At 36.5% G+C, this 16,983-nt stretch overlaps 2 protein-coding genes across 3 annotated transcripts; both read left to right on the plus strand.

Moving 5' to 3' along the window:
• The first annotated feature begins 74 nt into the window (after positions 1-74).
• Positions 75-9,341, plus strand: LOC141839513 (putative protein S-acyltransferase 23). 2 transcript variants are annotated; one of them, XM_074727262.1, is made up of 13 exons: positions 75-480; positions 566-706; positions 1,382-1,494; positions 2,596-2,675; positions 4,627-4,790; positions 5,499-5,628; positions 5,721-5,820; positions 6,782-6,836; positions 7,280-7,354; positions 7,510-7,608; positions 7,763-7,841; positions 7,915-8,063; positions 8,657-9,341. In XM_074727262.1, exons 1-13 carry the CDS (start codon positions 220-222, stop codon positions 8,858-8,860), a joined length of 1,650 nt encoding a protein of 549 aa, XP_074583363.1. In that variant the 5' UTR covers positions 75-219; the 3' UTR covers positions 8,861-9,341. The 2 variants fall into 2 exon arrangements, with proteins under 2 accessions (XP_074583363.1, XP_074583364.1); XM_074727263.1 differs by lacking the exons at positions 7,915-8,063; positions 8,657-9,341 and having other exon boundaries at positions 7,510-7,603; positions 7,763-7,798.
• A 2,140-nt stretch (positions 9,342-11,481) lies between these two features.
• Positions 11,482-13,183, plus strand: LOC141841972 (putative inactive poly [ADP-ribose] polymerase SRO3). Its single transcript, XM_074730178.1, has 3 exons — positions 11,482-12,304; positions 12,396-12,774; positions 12,869-13,183. The coding sequence occupies exons 1-3, from the start codon at positions 11,511-11,513 to the stop codon at positions 12,965-12,967; spliced, it is 1,272 nt and encodes a 423-aa protein (XP_074586279.1). The 5' UTR covers positions 11,482-11,510; the 3' UTR covers positions 12,968-13,183.
• The last annotated feature ends 3,800 nt before the right edge of the window (positions 13,184-16,983 follow it).

Raw genomic sequence — 16,983 nt, forward strand, 5'->3', positions numbered from 1 at the left:
CCTTCCTCTTCGCGGACTTGTTTTTACTTATCGATCCTTAACTTCCCCGGAAGCGGTAGCTGAACCAACTACTCCACAGCTGTAGCCGTCGGTCGTCTTCTCTAGAAGCTTCTCGCCCTTTGAATCGCTCTTCTTGCGCGCAATTTGCAAATCGAGATCTCTCAATATTTCTTGCTTCTCGCTCAAGCAATTCCCGATCTGTTCCGTCGCCGTCGATAGATGGCGGAGATCGATGTGGTCGTCGACTCCAAATCCCAGCAGAACGGCCTCAAACCTAGCTCCAACTCTGGTCCCGGGGTTTCCGCCTCCGAACTCGTCGTCGACGTCTGTTCCGCCTCGGCCTACGGCGACCTCGAGAAACTCCGGGGCTTCGTGGAAAGAGACGGCCAGTCCGTTTCCCTTCCCGATGGAAATGGTTACTACGCCCTCCAGTGGGCCGCTCTGAACAACTTTCCCAACGTAGCGTTGTATGTAATCGAGGTGATTGTTTCCATGGCCAACCTCTGTTTGTTACCCTCGTTTCGGTTTGGACTGAGAAATCCGGCTTGGCTTCTTTGATTTGAAGCATGGTGGAGACGTAAATGCCAGTGACCACAGGAAGCAGACTGCTTTGCATTGGGCCGCAGTACATGGGTCTATTCCAGTGGCAGATGTGTTGTTGCAGAATGGAGCTCGGATTGAGGCTGCTGACATTAATGGTTACCGGGTAAGACCCTCTAGACGCAGATGACATAGATTTTGTTCGTGTTCCTATTGCTAGGAAACAGAGATATTGGCGTGACTGTTCCTCGCCAGTGAGTAGCCAGTGCTATAACATGCAACGGATTATGGGATTTCTGCGCGACCGAATATGTTTTGGGTCGTGGTTCTTCTCTTCATTATCATTTTTTTCATTTACCTCATATGGTTAGGATAGGTTATGTTTGTAAGTACTCCAGGGATAAGTCTTTATCCCATGGCCAAGGACACAGCTATAAACATGTCATGCCCATGCTTGTAGTTATGATATATTTTAGAATCACATGGCCATATGTAGTGTAGACAGAAATACATGTGTTTATACTTGTTTGTGCTTCTCGCTTGTTTGTCCTTTAAGAGCACTTGATGGCTGTAAACTTCTCAGCTACTCTTTTTATTTTTCTTGTTACATATGTATCTCCTATTGTTATTGCAATAGCTATAGTTCTTTTTCTGTCTTTTTGCAGCAATAGCAGCTTGTTTGGAACTGACTTTCTTTGAATTGAATTGGATTAATTGTTAAGTAACTGATATAGTTAGCTGTTTGCTTTGTTAAAACTAAGCGACACTATAGAACTAGACATTCACTTGTACTTTGGCATTATGCTGACCACACAAGTATTTTGGTTATGTTTGCGATCAGGCAGTTCATGTTGCAGCACAGTATGGACAAACATCATTCTTAAACCGCATTATTGCCAAGTATGGTGCCGACCATGATCCCCCAGATAATGATGGGAGGAGTCCACTCCATTGGTATATGGTGATCTTGACATAATTATCTGATTGTTGTTATTGTAAAATTGATTTTGTTGAATTGGAAACAAAGTCTCTTATGTAGATCAGTATGTTATGGTTGTGAATTTAGGCCGGCTGGTCGGATTATGCTGCTTATACAAGTTTGCATTTATATGGTGCAATAAATCAGACTCATGCCTTGCTTTCAAATTTTATCCAACCTGTCATATTGTTTATAACAGACAACAAACTCAAATGTGAAATCCATCTTTAGCAGATCATTGTATATAGTTTAAGCTAATCCTGTACCCTATCTGATTGTTATTTTTCTCTCATTACTGCTTGCTATATTTTTCTTTTCATTCTCTCTTCACTGCAGTATTTTAACATTGAACTTGTTATTGCCATTCTTATGACAAGTTTGATTTCTTTTGCATTTCTTCACATCTTCCCACCACTGGATACCTACTGCTCTTCCTCACTTTATCATTATCTAATTGAAATATATGAGAATCAAGATTTCACTAATTTCCTGATATGTACTATTCATGATTGTGCTTCTTTTATGAGTCGTCCCTTCAGTTAGCATATAACATGGTTATTCAACAAATATATATGTGGTTTATAAATCAATTACCTGTGTATATGTTTGTATATTCAGATATGCAAGGTTACTTGTATTATATGAATGAATTGTTAATGTGCCATCCCTATATGTAATCCTTGAAGAACTTGCCACCCTAGACCCTAGTTGCATATTTATTCTAACAAGGCCCCTATGTCACCTCCAAGAAATTCTACATATAGCAAAAAACAGATATGTGGAGGAAATAAAACAGCAAAGTTAGTGGCACATGAAATACACTTTTGTTAAAGCTACATTAACAAGGACTACAATTTGTTTGTGGACCGGAGCCACACAAGAATGGAGAGGTTGTTGAATTTGTGTATCTTAATTGCAACAATGAAACTTTTACACTTTGCTGATAAAATCAGAACATCATCCCAGTTGCATTATTATATATATATATATTTCATTGAAAGACTGTTAATTTATAGCAAGCCTATATTGTTGCGTGATGGTTTCTTTTTACAAATGGAAGTTATTACACTTCTCAGGGCTGCTTATAAGGGATATACAGATGTTATCAGGCTACTTCTTTTCAGAGATGCATACCAAGGGAGGCAAGATGGAAATGGTACTTCTTAGGGCCTTTTAATTTAGTTCTCTTTGTAACATCTTTTCTTTTCTGTATTCAAATTCCTAGAGTAGAAGAAAAGCAATGGTTAATATTTGATGATCCTTCTTCTTGTGTATATACAACTAAGTAATATGACAGGATACTCTCATTCCGTCATTATCCTTTTTCTAAAAAACAAATATACTAGTAAAGTAATGTAATTTTTGCAAAATGCCCACTGGCAGGATAAGATTCATATAGCTAATAGAATGTATCCATTGATGGATTTTCTATAAAAAATCCAAAGATATTATTTTATTTTTGGTTTAAACCAAATCAAATACATAGGTTTAGTTTGGTTTGGAAGCTTATTGATTTCAGTCTCAATTTTGTTTGGTTTGAAAATTTCTATCTATTTCATTTTGATTTTACTTCAAATTTTTATAGTAATCTAGTAAATTGAATTATGCCGATTTCTAGATGTACTCATGGCCGTAATTTGTGTCAATCGTAAAATGGTTCAATCAGCATGTAGCAGATCCTTGGTTGCTATGCTACTTGAATTTGAGCTAGGGTATCTTACATAGGTATGGAACCAAGTATCTAATAGTTTAGATTCTAATCCATGGTTAATGGATCTATCAAATTCTAGCTTAAAATGTCAAATTGGTATGGAACGGTTGTCTGGTGTGGTACCTCAGGTTGTTCTAAAGGTTCTAATACATGGCCAATGGAGGCTTCAATGTCTAGCTTGGAATGTGGTTGTTGGTTATAAGGCAAGGTATAGAGGGTGATGAAGAGTTTGAGCACTAGAGTTTGGCTGTGAAAGGGGAAGTGTCACTGCCCTAGTTGAGAACAGCCCAACTAGTGGCATTGTTGCCACCCAGAGAACAACATTATAATTTTCCTATAAAGCAGTATCCATTATAATTTTTTAAATTGTTATATTAGTATACAATCTTTGAATAGTAAATACCATTTTATTTCTGTTTGTATTATTTACATTATTTTTTTTAATTTAAATATAAAATTTTAGCATACTTCATTTATTTTATTGTAAAATATTTTAAATAATTTTTCATGTTATTATTCATATTAGAAAATGATGTAGTCACTACTATTGCTTATGATATTTATGATGTCACATTATGTCATCTTGATCTATGGTCATAGTGTTTGGATGGACACTTTTACATTGGCTATCTAGTCATCATGAAACTCTATTTTTTATTTTTTTTCCATTGGGCTGGATACTGATAGCTTCAGATTAATGAATTTTAGAGTTGGATAAGTTGCATCTGCCACTGGTCTTTCCAATAGAGAGAGACAAAGAAATTCTAGAGATTGTAATTAAAGATGTTCTAAGATGGAGTGATATTTAGTAGTCTTATCTTAAGATATATTTTATTTTACTTATAGATATATTAGGAGGCTAAATTCCTAGCAATTGATGTCTGAAATTGGCATGATCTCTTTATGTTGCAACAAGGTTTTAATTGTTTTTACTGGCTCGTTGACTTTTAATTTTTTGATCAAGAAAGATGTCATTCCTTCTTCCATTCTTTTCTTGACTAACAAAAGGGATGATGTTCATAGCAAAAGGCTGTGAGCAAACTGTCTGTTTAGTTTTCCTACAGTAACCTACTAGGTTCCTTGTTCACATGTCTGCCAGAGAAGTAATCCCTTCTAAACTTTGAACGCCTCAGTTGCAATATCAGAAAGTGTTAATCATGTTTTCATGATTTTAATGTGTTCATTGCTTGTTGATGCAATTCTTCATTGTCTTTCATGATGTAATTCTTCATTTGGACTTCAAAATTAGATTGAAATACCGGTACCTCTTGGTTGTTATACTTTAGTGTTTATTGGTTTATCATTCTTGATTTGTAAATCTCTAATTCATCTATACTGTAATTAAAATTTCATCTAACTTTGTAATTAAACTGACTACATATGATTGCTACTGAAGGTTGCACACCTTTGCATTGGGCTGCATTGAGTGGCAATCTGGAGGCATGTACTGTACTTGTGTATGCAGGCAATAAGAGAGAACTAGTTATCAAGGACAAAAATGGCTTTACTCCTGCCAACCTTGCCATCAGCAGAGATCATCGGCATGTTGCATTCATTCTTGTATGTAGTTTCCAGAGGATAATGTTTTATTTATTTACTTCTTTTTCAATCAAAAGATTAATTTATTAGGAGCCAACACTTTATTGGGAGTTGATTTATGAAGAGTCTTAAGATGGCTCAGACTTTGTTGCTGGCATACATCAAATGCCCATCTGTACAATAAATCTTCTAATGGTCATAGATGGCATTTGCATTCACACCTTGGTAGAAACTAGATTTGTTGAAATATTTAACAATTCAAAAAGTTCTCCAAAGTAATTTTATTTTATTTCAGAATATTGAGGTAGTTTTGATTCAATAACTGGGATTGATTTGAATTTAAATGAGAAATAAAGTAACTTTAAGGGTAAATGAGACTGTTCTTTACCCTGTATGAACTTTTTAAAACTATAGTATTTGTTTTGATTCCACATCACTTTATGCATAATACACTTAGTTGTATTTACGAAAATTTGGAAGAGATATGTTGATGTTAAGATCCAATATTACAACCAACATAAGTAACATGTGGATGAGCATAGATGATGATAAGTTAGATATAACATGGCATTTGAAAATATTTCATATGTGAGAGATTTATATTTTCCTGAAGTATTTGTTCTTATTTGCCATCATGTTTTTTGTAAAATGGACTGTTTCTGTTCATTATACATTTTAATTTTGTGAATATTATTAATGTCACTTATGCATAGTGCTCTGTTTTTATAGAATAATGCAGAAAAAAAGACAGGCAGATTGTGTAAAGGCAGGATGTATGCTGGAACAGCTGGATATGCTCCTATCCTTCTGTTCGTGATAATCATTTTATTTGTTCTGTTTATAAATTCCATTATGTTAGGTTGGTATGATTTTTGCCTAGAGCTAGTGATTGACAGTCAGTCGACTCATTTTTGCAAATCAAAATTTCCAATTGAATTTTTTTGTTTCTAGGATCCAATTTTCCAAAGGCCACTACAGTTGTTTGGTTTTGGGGATGGATTGGTGTATCTTTGGCAGTTAGTTCTCTGATAATGTTCTATAGATGTAGCAGGTGATTTTTTATTTTATTTTATTTTATTTTTAGCAAAGTGTTTCTCTTGTATTCATATCCATTCAAATTTGAATGCTTTTAATTCTAGAACTAATATGAATTTTCAGCAATATATTACATGAATGCCAAAAACAGAAAAGTATCTCCTCCTAACTAACTGGAAACAAAAGTTAAGAAATAAAACAGTAAAAAATATATTAATATTTTATAATGTAGAAATAACATCATTCTATCAATTACAAAAAAGAGAAATTAAAAATATTCCAACACTCACCCAAGCTAGTGAATACATGTTTTTTTTCTCCTATTTGCAATACATCTACAATTTTTTTCTCTATGGATTGAATGTATGATATCCTTAAATTCTGTTGCCAATTCATTTTGTTTTCATGTGGTAGCACATGGATAATAGATGGATTCCAGTTTTTGACAATATTGTAAACTAGGTGTTGAAGAAATTGCAGATCTTTTACATGATTAATTATATAGTTGTTCTCACAAACAGAAAGCAGAAAAAGACTTCGGATTAATTGACATAAGTAATGTAATATCCTAGCATATAGGAAAGACAATTCTTCTTATTATTCACGTGTCTAAATTCAATGTCCAACAACTATCACATCTGACTCAGTGACTAGTTGGTTACTTTATTGGTGTTGGTTAACATTACCTTCTCTTCCAGCAATGTCACACTGAAAACATATTGTTTGCCCCACTTTAAAATAGAAATCCTTCACATGGACCAATTTATTTCCATTATATCAGCTTTTATCAGTCACTTAGAACATTCGTATGATCCACATCCGTTGGAACCTCAGAATCATTATTTTGTTAGCTTATTATAGTGCAAATACACCTTGTTTATTTACTTCCCATATATTACAGTGATGAAATGATGCAATACTTATTAATTACCTTATTCTCATCTTCAAATTGTATTGATTTAGTTAATTTCATGCAGCAAGGATCCAGGTTATATCAAATGCAATTCAGGAAAATCTGAAACTCTTGAAAATGTAAGTGGCAATATCCCATACTTTGATACAAATTCAATGCCAGTTGTTTTTTTGAAATACTTCTAAACGTTCTGGAGCAAAAAATCAGTTAATAAAAGAATAATTATAGCCAGTGAGAAATGTGTCTCTCTTTTATTTGTTAATCTTAAATCTGAAAAAAAAGTGGAATAAATGCATAACCAAAAATATTGCAAGGATGAATATTGATTTTAGTGTTTTTTTTGCCAATAGCCAATGCTTCTTGTTGTTTTATTGATTCCTTTGCCATAAGGTCACGATGAAAAGAATAGCAATGCAATTTTAAATGCGCATGAATTGTTAGTATTAGTACTTTAGTAGATGATGATGATGTTTTGTAAAAAAAATTCTTGTTACAGAATTCATATTGACCTAGTTGAGTTCAATCACTATATCTTTAGTTTCACAATTGAATAATCTGATAGGATCCTCTGTTGGACATTGACCTCAACAATTCTACTTGGACGGGAAGTTGGTCTCAACTCTGTCCTACATGTAAGGTAGTTACTCTAACTGTGTGAACTTATACTCTGCTCAAATTCACAAGCAGTGCATATTGGTGTTTTCATGGCTATTCCTTCCTTTGATGTATGCCTTTTGACTTTAAGAGACCCATCTTTGACTTATAACAGAGCTCTCTCTCATCTTTTATCAGATAATCCGACCTGTTCGGTCAAAGCACTGTCCTCAATGTAACCACTGCGTGGATCAATTCGACCATCACTGTCCTTGGATATCCAATTGTGTTGGTAAGGTTAGTAGTAGGATAGACAAAAATGTACACGGGAATTAACTGATAGATTTTGCCAGAGTTCTTAGAGTTCTTAGACTGTAGCTTTTATAATTTGAGCTTGGAGACCTTTTTTGCTTGGCTTCATTACTGCTGCTCTTTTTGTTTACTTTTTCAGAATAACAGATGGGACTTCTTTATTTTTGTCTGTATGGGAGCATTTACATTGTCCATTGGCGCTGTCATTGCCATTCACAGTAAGTGTTTTATAAGCATCTATATCTCTTAACTCGGCATGACTAAACAAAGCTTTAACTTAATGTACTATAGGGTTGTGGACATGGTCACCAGCGATTCTCTCATCTGAGACATGGACGCATCTTGTGATGTTGGAACATCCTGGTGCCGTTCTGTTCATGGTGATAGATCTTATTTTACTTGCTGGAACTCTGACTTTGGCAGTGGCACAGGCATCTCAGGTGACAACTGTTTGCATTTGTTTCTTGTATAAATTGGATTCATGTTTGACGGGGTGCATAACCATGGGAGAGAGAGTGGAGGGTTTGGATGTTTATTCTTAAATGTGCATAATTTTCTCAAACAAAATAGTAAAGTTTTAAAACTTACATTTATAAATCAAGGAACCAAATTTAGACTCTTGCAAAGTAGAGTAAGACTGCTTACAATAGATCTCTTTTCTCATAACCTTGCATTGGCGGGGGCTTCGTGCAACGACTGCCCTTCAAGGGACCAAATTTAGAATATCAAAGTATAATATGAAACACTTGAATATTTCATGGAAAGTAATTACTGGGGATATTAATCTGAAATATAGGGGCAAAAAACTGAATGCTTTTCCTTTCTTTGCTATCTTTATTATATAAAATTTTTGCTAGATGGCGGCAGTTGGTGACTGCAAAGTGTCTCTCTGTAACTGTCCACCTACATCTTAACGGGACCTGAATAACAGAAATCATGAAAACTGGTTGTTCCATTGTACTTTTGTTCTACTCAATTCGGATAAAACTTGACAAAACCCTCAGGTTGTTCTGATCTCTGTGTCTCTGTGCAGATAGCTCGGAATATCACAACCAATGAGTTAGCAAATGCTGCTCGTTATCCCTATCTACAGGGAGTGGATGGGCGTTTCCGCAACCCCTATAATCACGGATGCCATAAGAATTGCTCAGATTTCCTTATTCGTGGGTACATTGATGATGAAATAGCTTGGCCGTCCCTTCAACAAGGTGTACCGCATAAGCATGCAAAACTATGACATGAAACTATCACGGCGCAGCTTCTTTCCACTTGATTCCTTTCGTACATGATTAAGTGTCATCAATCATCTTCTAACATTAATATTTGATGATTTAAGTGTCATCAATCATCTTCTAACATTAATATTTGAATGACTAGCTAGGCTGAGTATATAAGCTGCTGCTACTCTGGTAAATGTTTCAGAGGTCACTCCCGCATCAGGTTCCGATAAGGGACAGCCATGAATTCTGGAGCAGCTCCAGTATTTATAGCCAACTTGTATTTTTATGATGTAATAGTTGAACATTAGCTGTAACTCATGAAAATATAAGATTGTAGCAGGTCACGTTGCTCTTTTTTATAATTTACAGAAAATTCCATGAGTGATCTGCCTTCTGGCTGCTACTCATCAGAGGATGGAGACTAGTTTAGAATTGTATCCTGCGGTGAATAATAAAGAACTCAGAGACGCAATTCAAATGCGGATGCTTCATGCTTCTTTATTGGTGAAACGTGTCGTGCTTTTTATGTAAAAGAAAGTTGTCTTGTTATGAAAGTAGAGAATGTCTATTTTACAGTCTACCTTGGAATATTTATAGTGCTTTTCACATTTCTTTTACATGCAGGTGTAATCCAAGCAAGGCCCGGTTTCTTTTACAGAAATATTTTTTAAAACTTTTATGATTGATTATGGTCTATGGAAATTTTTTTAGTTGATTATTTTATTTTATTTTATTTTTGAAATGAAAAAATATTTGTGAGAAAAGCATTTTTATGAAATAAATAGAGCTTAAGTAATTATGTAACTGTGATCTATACTTTTTTTTTTAATCTTTGCATGTCCTTGCGTCTGCCATCCTCAGTGTGTTTCCTACATTAGGAGAGTAATAGACATGGTCTCAGGATTGCGTTGACTTGAATCTCATGAGAACAATAAACAAAAAAAAAAAAATGGAACTCATGGATCACGTATGATCAACTAGTTAAGTTTGTTGTCATTCAATTGTGACGAGGAATAATTCCCCACGATGACGCAGTTGACAATGTGCCATTGCCATATGATTGGAAGGATATATTATGGTGTGATATAGGAGCTACCATTTGACTTTTACAGATTATGTGGGATTTCGAGTTGACCTTTGACTTTAGATTATAATAGGGATGTGAAGCTTTTAAACGGCAATGATTTTGACATTCTCGTCATATCACATGGTCAAGATTTATGCTGACATGGATAATGAACCATAGATTTCTAATTATTGTCTTATGTCTTGATAGAAGAGAGATAAGACAAGTGAAAAATATGAAATTTGAGATCCTCAAACAAGTCGGACATATGTAATAGTTTAGTCATGGTCGGAAGAGGTTAATAAGAGCATCTGCAATGGTGCAAACGTTATAACATCTAAAAATAATAAAAAAGTAAATGGGGCCCACCTCTATCACATGAACGCGTTCAAACTATTGAACGCGTTCATGTGTTCACTCCTCCACGTCAGTGGAGAGAGAATAAAAAGTTATTATTAAATGCCAGATATGGGCGTTATAACGCTGCTATTAACAGCGTTGGAGATGCTCTAAGGGTTCAAGCCACAAGCTAAGATAGTGATTTGTCATTGATGATAGTTTACGAGCTAGTGATCAAGGGAACCGCAAGGGTTCAAATGTAACTGGAAAGATCGGCAAGAGCTTAAGGTCCAACAAGATAACTCAAATGTAGTCAAGAAGCTTGTCGAAGATTCAAGTGACCGGTAATGAAAGCAACAAGATTATAAACAAATAGAACCAATATGATTACTAAAGGCATCACAAAATTATTATAATTCACTTATCATTTATGTTATTCTTTCACGAGTTATTTATCTTTAATTAATACTCATAATACTTTTTTATGTTAAAACAGGAATACCATATGAACACGCATGAATTTAGAGGGCTAAATATTTTATCATTGGCTAAATTTTGTCATTGCTTCTCTTCCAAGTTGACAAATGCCCAAATTATAAAATGTCCAAAGTCTCTTTCATACTTCTAAAACAAAATACTCTCCATTATCAAAATAACTTGATTCTATATTTAAAATAGTCTCTTTATGCTTTCTTGTACTATACTTAATGTTTTTTTTTTAAATAATAGATTGACTTTTGCATCAGATTCAACGACCCAAAGTAAACCAACCATTCATACTTTGTATATCGTATCTTGTTCCAACTTACACTTTACTTGGTCCCAAAGCAAAGCCATTGCGTGCGTGCCAAACGGGTGTACAAATACCAAACAACCTTTATCACTAAAAAACTAATTTATCATCTTAATTTCATATTTTTGTGGGTGAATATTAATTAAAAATATATATCTTTCAATTAATTTTCTTATTAAATAAACTAAATAATTTCCGTTCCTTTAACTTACACTAAGTAAATTATTATTATTATTATTATTATTATTATTATTTAATATTGACGGTTGAATTAAATATAATCAGTTGACCGCCACTTGTCAAAAGAGACTGAATCTTGTGCCTTGATCGCAAAGCAAAAAACAATGGCACGATCGTAATTTTATCGAACCGCCATGGCTGGCATCCGACTGCTATAAATACTTCGCCGATGTCGCCGTTCATCGACGGACCGACTCAAAACTGCCAGGAGGAACCTCTCTCGCCGGCGATGTCGTCGTCGATCGAAGACAGATCTACTGATGGATTGATCCGGCAGTACTACAAATTCAAGGGAAGTGATGTTCCGTCGCGATTCTTGTTCTCCCACGGCGAGGAATGGACCGACTTCGCGCCGGAGGTAACCGATGCCCTACGCCGGGAGTTCGTCGAAGGTAGGACCTCGGTAGAGATTCTTATCGCCGGATCCTCGTACCTATTCGACTTCCTCCAGATGTCGCAGATCGACGTCCGGACCGGCGCGGCGAATCCTATCGCTTGGATCGATGCCCTCGGGCGGTGCTTCTTCCCGGTCGAGGATGGGCGGAGGATCACTCCGCTTACGAGAACAGGCTCATCGTCTCCGGAGAGAGATTTCTCCGAAGCGAGCGGCGAGATCGAGGAGGAGGAGGAGGTGGTCTCCACGATGGCGAGTTTGGGGCGGGCGAGGTGGGTTGGGGCAGAGACCATCGGCGAGGGCGGTCGGGACTTTAAGCTCATAGAGAAGTGGTTTCTGACGGGCTACCGGAGGTACGTGCCGGGCGTGGTCGTCACCGCGATCCATCGCTGCTCGCGCTCCGGCTTCCGGGGTGCTTCCCGGCTGAAGACGTTCCAGCTTCAGATGCAGATGACGAAGGCCGCCCGCGGTGGCGACGCCAACGTGAAGATCGGCTGGTACGGAGCCTCAGCGATGGACGTAGCCGCCATCGTTGCCCACGGCTTTGGAAAGCCCCAAAATGCACGCCCGGGTGCGGAGGTCGGCGGCTTCGGCCTTCATCTATCAGCGGCGCCGTATCCTTCCTGGAGGTATCCAAACCCTAATGTTCTGTTCTGTTCTCTCCTTCAATACCTACCCACTGAGAGATGATTATAAGCGAGTGTTTCTTCTTACTCACAGTGATCTCCCGGCAGAAGCCAACTCCGGCGATTGCGAAGAAAAACACATGGTTCTGTGCCAGATCATTGTGGGGAGGCCGGAGAAGGTGGAGGCAGGGTCGGAGCAGTACCACCGAAGCAGCGACGAGTTCGACATCGGCGTTGACAATGTCGTAAATCCGAGGCGGTATGTAGTCTGGAGCACTCTCATGAACACGCACGTCTTCGCCGACGCCATCGTCAGCTACAAGATCCCCAAGCAGGAGCAGCGCCTTCAATTTGCACCGAGATCAGCAACCCTTCCTCAGGAACTGCTTCTCACTCGACTGCTTTCAGAGTTGAGCAGGTCGCTTCCTTCCTCAACCATGCGGACTCTGCAGAATACCTACAAACAATACCAGGTAAATCAACGAAAAGAGAGGGAAAAAATCGTTTTTTTTTGGCAGTATATCAAATCATCGATCGAAATGGATGATTTTATTTGAATTACTGCAGGAAAGAAAGATGAGAAAAGTAGCTTTTATCAGATCCATTAGGGCGATGGTCGATGATAAAGTACTGGTTTTGGCAATGAGAAAGATCAGAGGACATTGAAGATGCTAGAACAAATCATAACATCCATTCAATCACTGAAATTTACGACTTCGTGGTGACAAAAAAAAAACACAAGATGTGTAGATTACTTAACCGCCAGAGGTTTGTCTTCTTTTATCCAATACCTTGACAATCTTTGCTCTATTATTACTAGAACTGTTGTACCAGTGGTTGAATGAAGTTATTGGATAGCCTGATTCTGTTGAGGTCGATTCATTGTGTAGAGTTCTAGTGCGAGGTTTCTACTCTTATAGAAAATATCTTCAGATGAATGTATCACATAATTGGGGCACAGATTAAACGAAACAGATAGCTTAGCCACCATATTGGATAGTTGGTTCTTCTATAAAATAAACAATTCAATTTATCTCTGAATTTGAGCTTCAAACTTGAGCAGGAAAATATGGAACCTTCATGTATCGAAATGCTATGAATTCGGAGATAAAGAAACGTTTGAAATTTCAGTCGGAGTAATAGTTTCAGTTCTCGACTGGAATGAATCTTCGTAGGTTTGAATTTCATTACGGGTCAGAGTTTTATTACTCAACTGGGATCAAACTGTATTGGAGGAGGAGGAAGAAAGAAGAAGAAGAGGAGGAAGAAGAGAAAATATGCGAGGAAGCACAACTTTTGACACCTTGCTGAAAGTGTAGCAATTGCGCAAGTAGGAGTGCAATATGGATGTGTACAAGCAAGGATAGGACTCACACATCCCTGGGGTGTTGTAGCCAAGGTAGTACTCGAATGGTAGAGTTGTATCAAGGATTGGACTCACATTACCTATAGAGGCCAATGTGAGTGAGATCGAGTAGGTGGGGACGTTCGGCGAAACTGAGACAATGTCGAGTGAGATCGATTTACCTTCTTACAAATAGTCGTGGGATCGACCGTGTGGTGTCGCTGGGGTAGTAGATTTCATTTTTACTGAAGAGTAGATGGGGACATGGATAAGAGTCAAGACAAAGGGCCTTGGGTGGCCATTGACATCCACATTGACAAGTGGCTAGTGACTATCAACATGAATGGACAAGAATCCAACAACGAAGATGAGTGATGTTTCATAATAATTTGTGATTATAAAAGGTGGGGCAATTAGATTGGACTCTAGAATGAAGAGATTGGACTTGATATGGGAGGCTCAGGGAGAAGTTAGGCCCAGCAAAGCCTAAATGTCTAATCCTTGAAGAGAGGTGCTTAAGAGTTAGACTTGGAATCACGAGGTGATCGATAGTCAGACTTCGAACGAGGAGGTGCTCTAGGATCGAGTTCGGACGAGGGAGGTACTCAAAAGTTGAGCTTGTAGTCGAATGGTGCTGACATCATTGATGGGGACTCAAAAAAGAGGGGCGTAGTAAAAGCGATCAATAATGAGCAATTATAACACTCATTTATCATGAAGAGTTACCGAGAGAGAAGATCGCAAGGTCATTACTAAACATGCATATAATAATAACAATTGGTGGTTTCGTAATAATTTAAATGTCATAATGGGTGTTGTTACACAATAAGCTATAAAAAAGGAAGATAATCATAGGATAGGGCATGTTAATTTTCACAAGATCATTTCCTTTATTCCACTATTTTTCTATCTCTTCTACACTCAAAGTCTTGCTCAAGCATTGAATGAGTCATGTTGAATCAAGACCGATGCCTTCTAACTGTATGTTAATTTTGAATAGAAAAATTATCTTATTAAGATACGGAGACTATGAGGAGTGCTTGACGAACTCTTAAATAGCATGAATGTTAATAGAAAAATATTTTTGAAATCATATAGTAATATCCTTCGTTCACATGATGCTAAAACACTTACTTGTAATTGATGTTTTATTTCTCTCTAGAAAATATAGCCTAACCTCGTAAATTGTCATCATGTTTCTTCGCTCCAATTATGATTCATCAACTTCTCTGTCGAAATCTTTATGGGATAAAACACTTAAGACTGTAATTTACCTACTCAATAGAGTTCATAGTAAGACAGTAATGAAAACTTCATACAAGTTGTGGATAGGAAAAATGCCTAATCTTAGACATCTACATGTTTGAGGTTATCCAACTGAGGCTCGGCCATATAGGCATAATGAAAAGAAATTGGACTCAAGAATCGTTAGTTGTCATTTTGTAGAATACTCTGAAAACTCAAGGGGCTTCAAGTATTTCAATCTCTAGAGTAAATCTTTTTTTAAGATGGACAATGTCAAATTTATTGAGGATAGTGGGAGCGAAAAGTTAGGAAAATATCATTTGAGAAGAACATTAGTGATTCTAATAGAGTAACTACTGATGCAACTGATAGTAAAATGGTTATCAATCCACATATAGTTGAAGTTGCACCACTGGACGGGGAAGTTGATCATGATATTCCCAAACTCCTCCAATTCAAATGGAGGCGGTGTCGGCTCAAATAGAGGTATCCCCTCATACAATTGAGTATGACTCCCAATTACCTCAAGTGCAAGTGCCACTTAGAGAAAGGAGATCTACAATGTTTCGTGACTATGCTTATCTCAAAGAGCATGCGTTTGATATTAGGTTCGAAGATGATACCTCATTTTTCTAAGAAGTCAAACAACGTCATCTTTAGAAAAAATGGATCAAAGCCATGATGGAAGAGATGAAATCTATGACGGACAATGACGTTTGAGAATTTATCGAATTGTTTGAAGGGGTGAAACCTATTAATTGTAAATGGATATTTAAAATCAAACGAGATTCACGTGGCAATATTGAAAAGTATAAGACTTACCTTGTCGTTAAGCGATTTAGATATTGAAAAGGAGGATATTGATAGAGCTGCATCAAATGGAAAGAGATGAAAACATTAAGAAAATTATATACATGGTGTAGCCGGAGAATTTTGAATCAAGAGATTCAAAACACCTAATATGTAGTAAGAAAGTTCATTTATGGGTTGGCACTTATAGTTCATTATTGTATAGATTTGGAGAATTCAGTTGATCAATGCTTGTTTATATATCAAGTTCGTCTTACTTCTTTTGTATGTTATATATTATTAGAAACCAAATCATTTCTATCAGGTGAATTTGAAATGAAGGATTTTGTAATTCTTTGTTTTAGGCATACAGATTGTTCATGATCGTTCAAGATGCACACATTTCATATAGAAAAGTGTTTGATTACAGAATTGTCTTAGACACTCCTATATCAAAAGGTAATACATTTACTTGCAACAATGTCCTTGAGATTAATCCAACAATTCCCTTATGCATCGACAGTAGCAATAGTATGAGGTATGTATACAATCTTGGCATTAATGAGTTGTTAACGAGTTATGGGCTTTATGATGGATAGTTTTTGTAGAATGAACTTGATATAATGAAAAAGTATCAAACAAACGCTAATAGACTTCATTTGATTTGGACATGGGATATGAATGAAATCTTACAACTTTGGTCTTCATTAAAGATCAATTATGATAATAAAACTGTAAAATTATTTTAAAAATAATTACAGTTTTCGAAGTCTAAACACATTGATATAAAATTTTTGATTTGAAAATCAAGCATATACGGATTGCCATCCAATTTTTGCAAAAGATCATTCTGCACATGTTTACAAGAACTCAACGATAAATAAGAATACAATGACTTTTGCTTTGGACTCAAGTCAGTATTCAATTTGCCATTATATCAATTTTAGTTTTGTAGTTTTATTATCGATGACAAACTTGATTCGAATTAGGTGTATGATTGATTTAGTTCTTATAGATCGTATTGCTATTATTGCTTTCAACTTGTTCAAAGATTTCATCGTAGTTTGTTCCTGTATCACTTAGATTTTAGACTGAAGGCGTATTGTTGTTTTTAGGCACCTCCTTCGCTTTGAACAACAAAGTCTAGTGTTTTTTACAAGAAAAGTCAGCATTCATATGGGTTAAATGTAACTTCATTTTACCATCAAGAAAACGTTGATCAGACCCACAGTGCGGTGCTATTTACAAGTACCAAGGCAATTAAGTTCATGGAAGGAGGCTGATGGGGTTGCAGACAACCTGC

Source organism: Curcuma longa, chromosome 11 (assembly GCF_044706935.1).
Source record: "Curcuma longa cultivar G26 ecotype Majalengka, Jawa Barat chromosome 11, ITB_CL_G26_1.1, whole genome shotgun sequence".
Classification (NCBI taxonomy): Eukaryota; Viridiplantae; Streptophyta; class Magnoliopsida; order Zingiberales; family Zingiberaceae; genus Curcuma; species Curcuma longa.

Excerpts from the sequence above, each read along its gene's own strand:
- LOC141839513 (XM_074727262.1), top strand. The coding sequence starts at position 220 with ATGGCGGAGATCGATGTGGTCGTCGACTCCAAATCCCAGCAGAACGGC. Across the intron at positions 481-565 it reads TAGCGTTGTATGTAATCGAG|CATGGTGGAGACGTAAATGC; the intron begins GTGATTGTTTCC and ends TTTGATTTGAAG. Across the intron at positions 5,821-6,781 it reads ATGTTCTATAGATGTAGCAG|CAAGGATCCAGGTTATATCA; the intron begins GTGATTTTTTAT and ends AATTTCATGCAG.
- LOC141841972 (XM_074730178.1), top strand. The coding sequence starts at position 11,511 with ATGTCGTCGTCGATCGAAGACAGATCTACTGATGGATTGATCCGGCAG. Across the intron at positions 12,305-12,395 it reads GCGCCGTATCCTTCCTGGAG|TGATCTCCCGGCAGAAGCCA; the intron begins GTATCCAAACCC and ends TCTTACTCACAG. Across the intron at positions 12,775-12,868 it reads ATACCTACAAACAATACCAG|GAAAGAAAGATGAGAAAAGT; the intron begins GTAAATCAACGA and ends GAATTACTGCAG.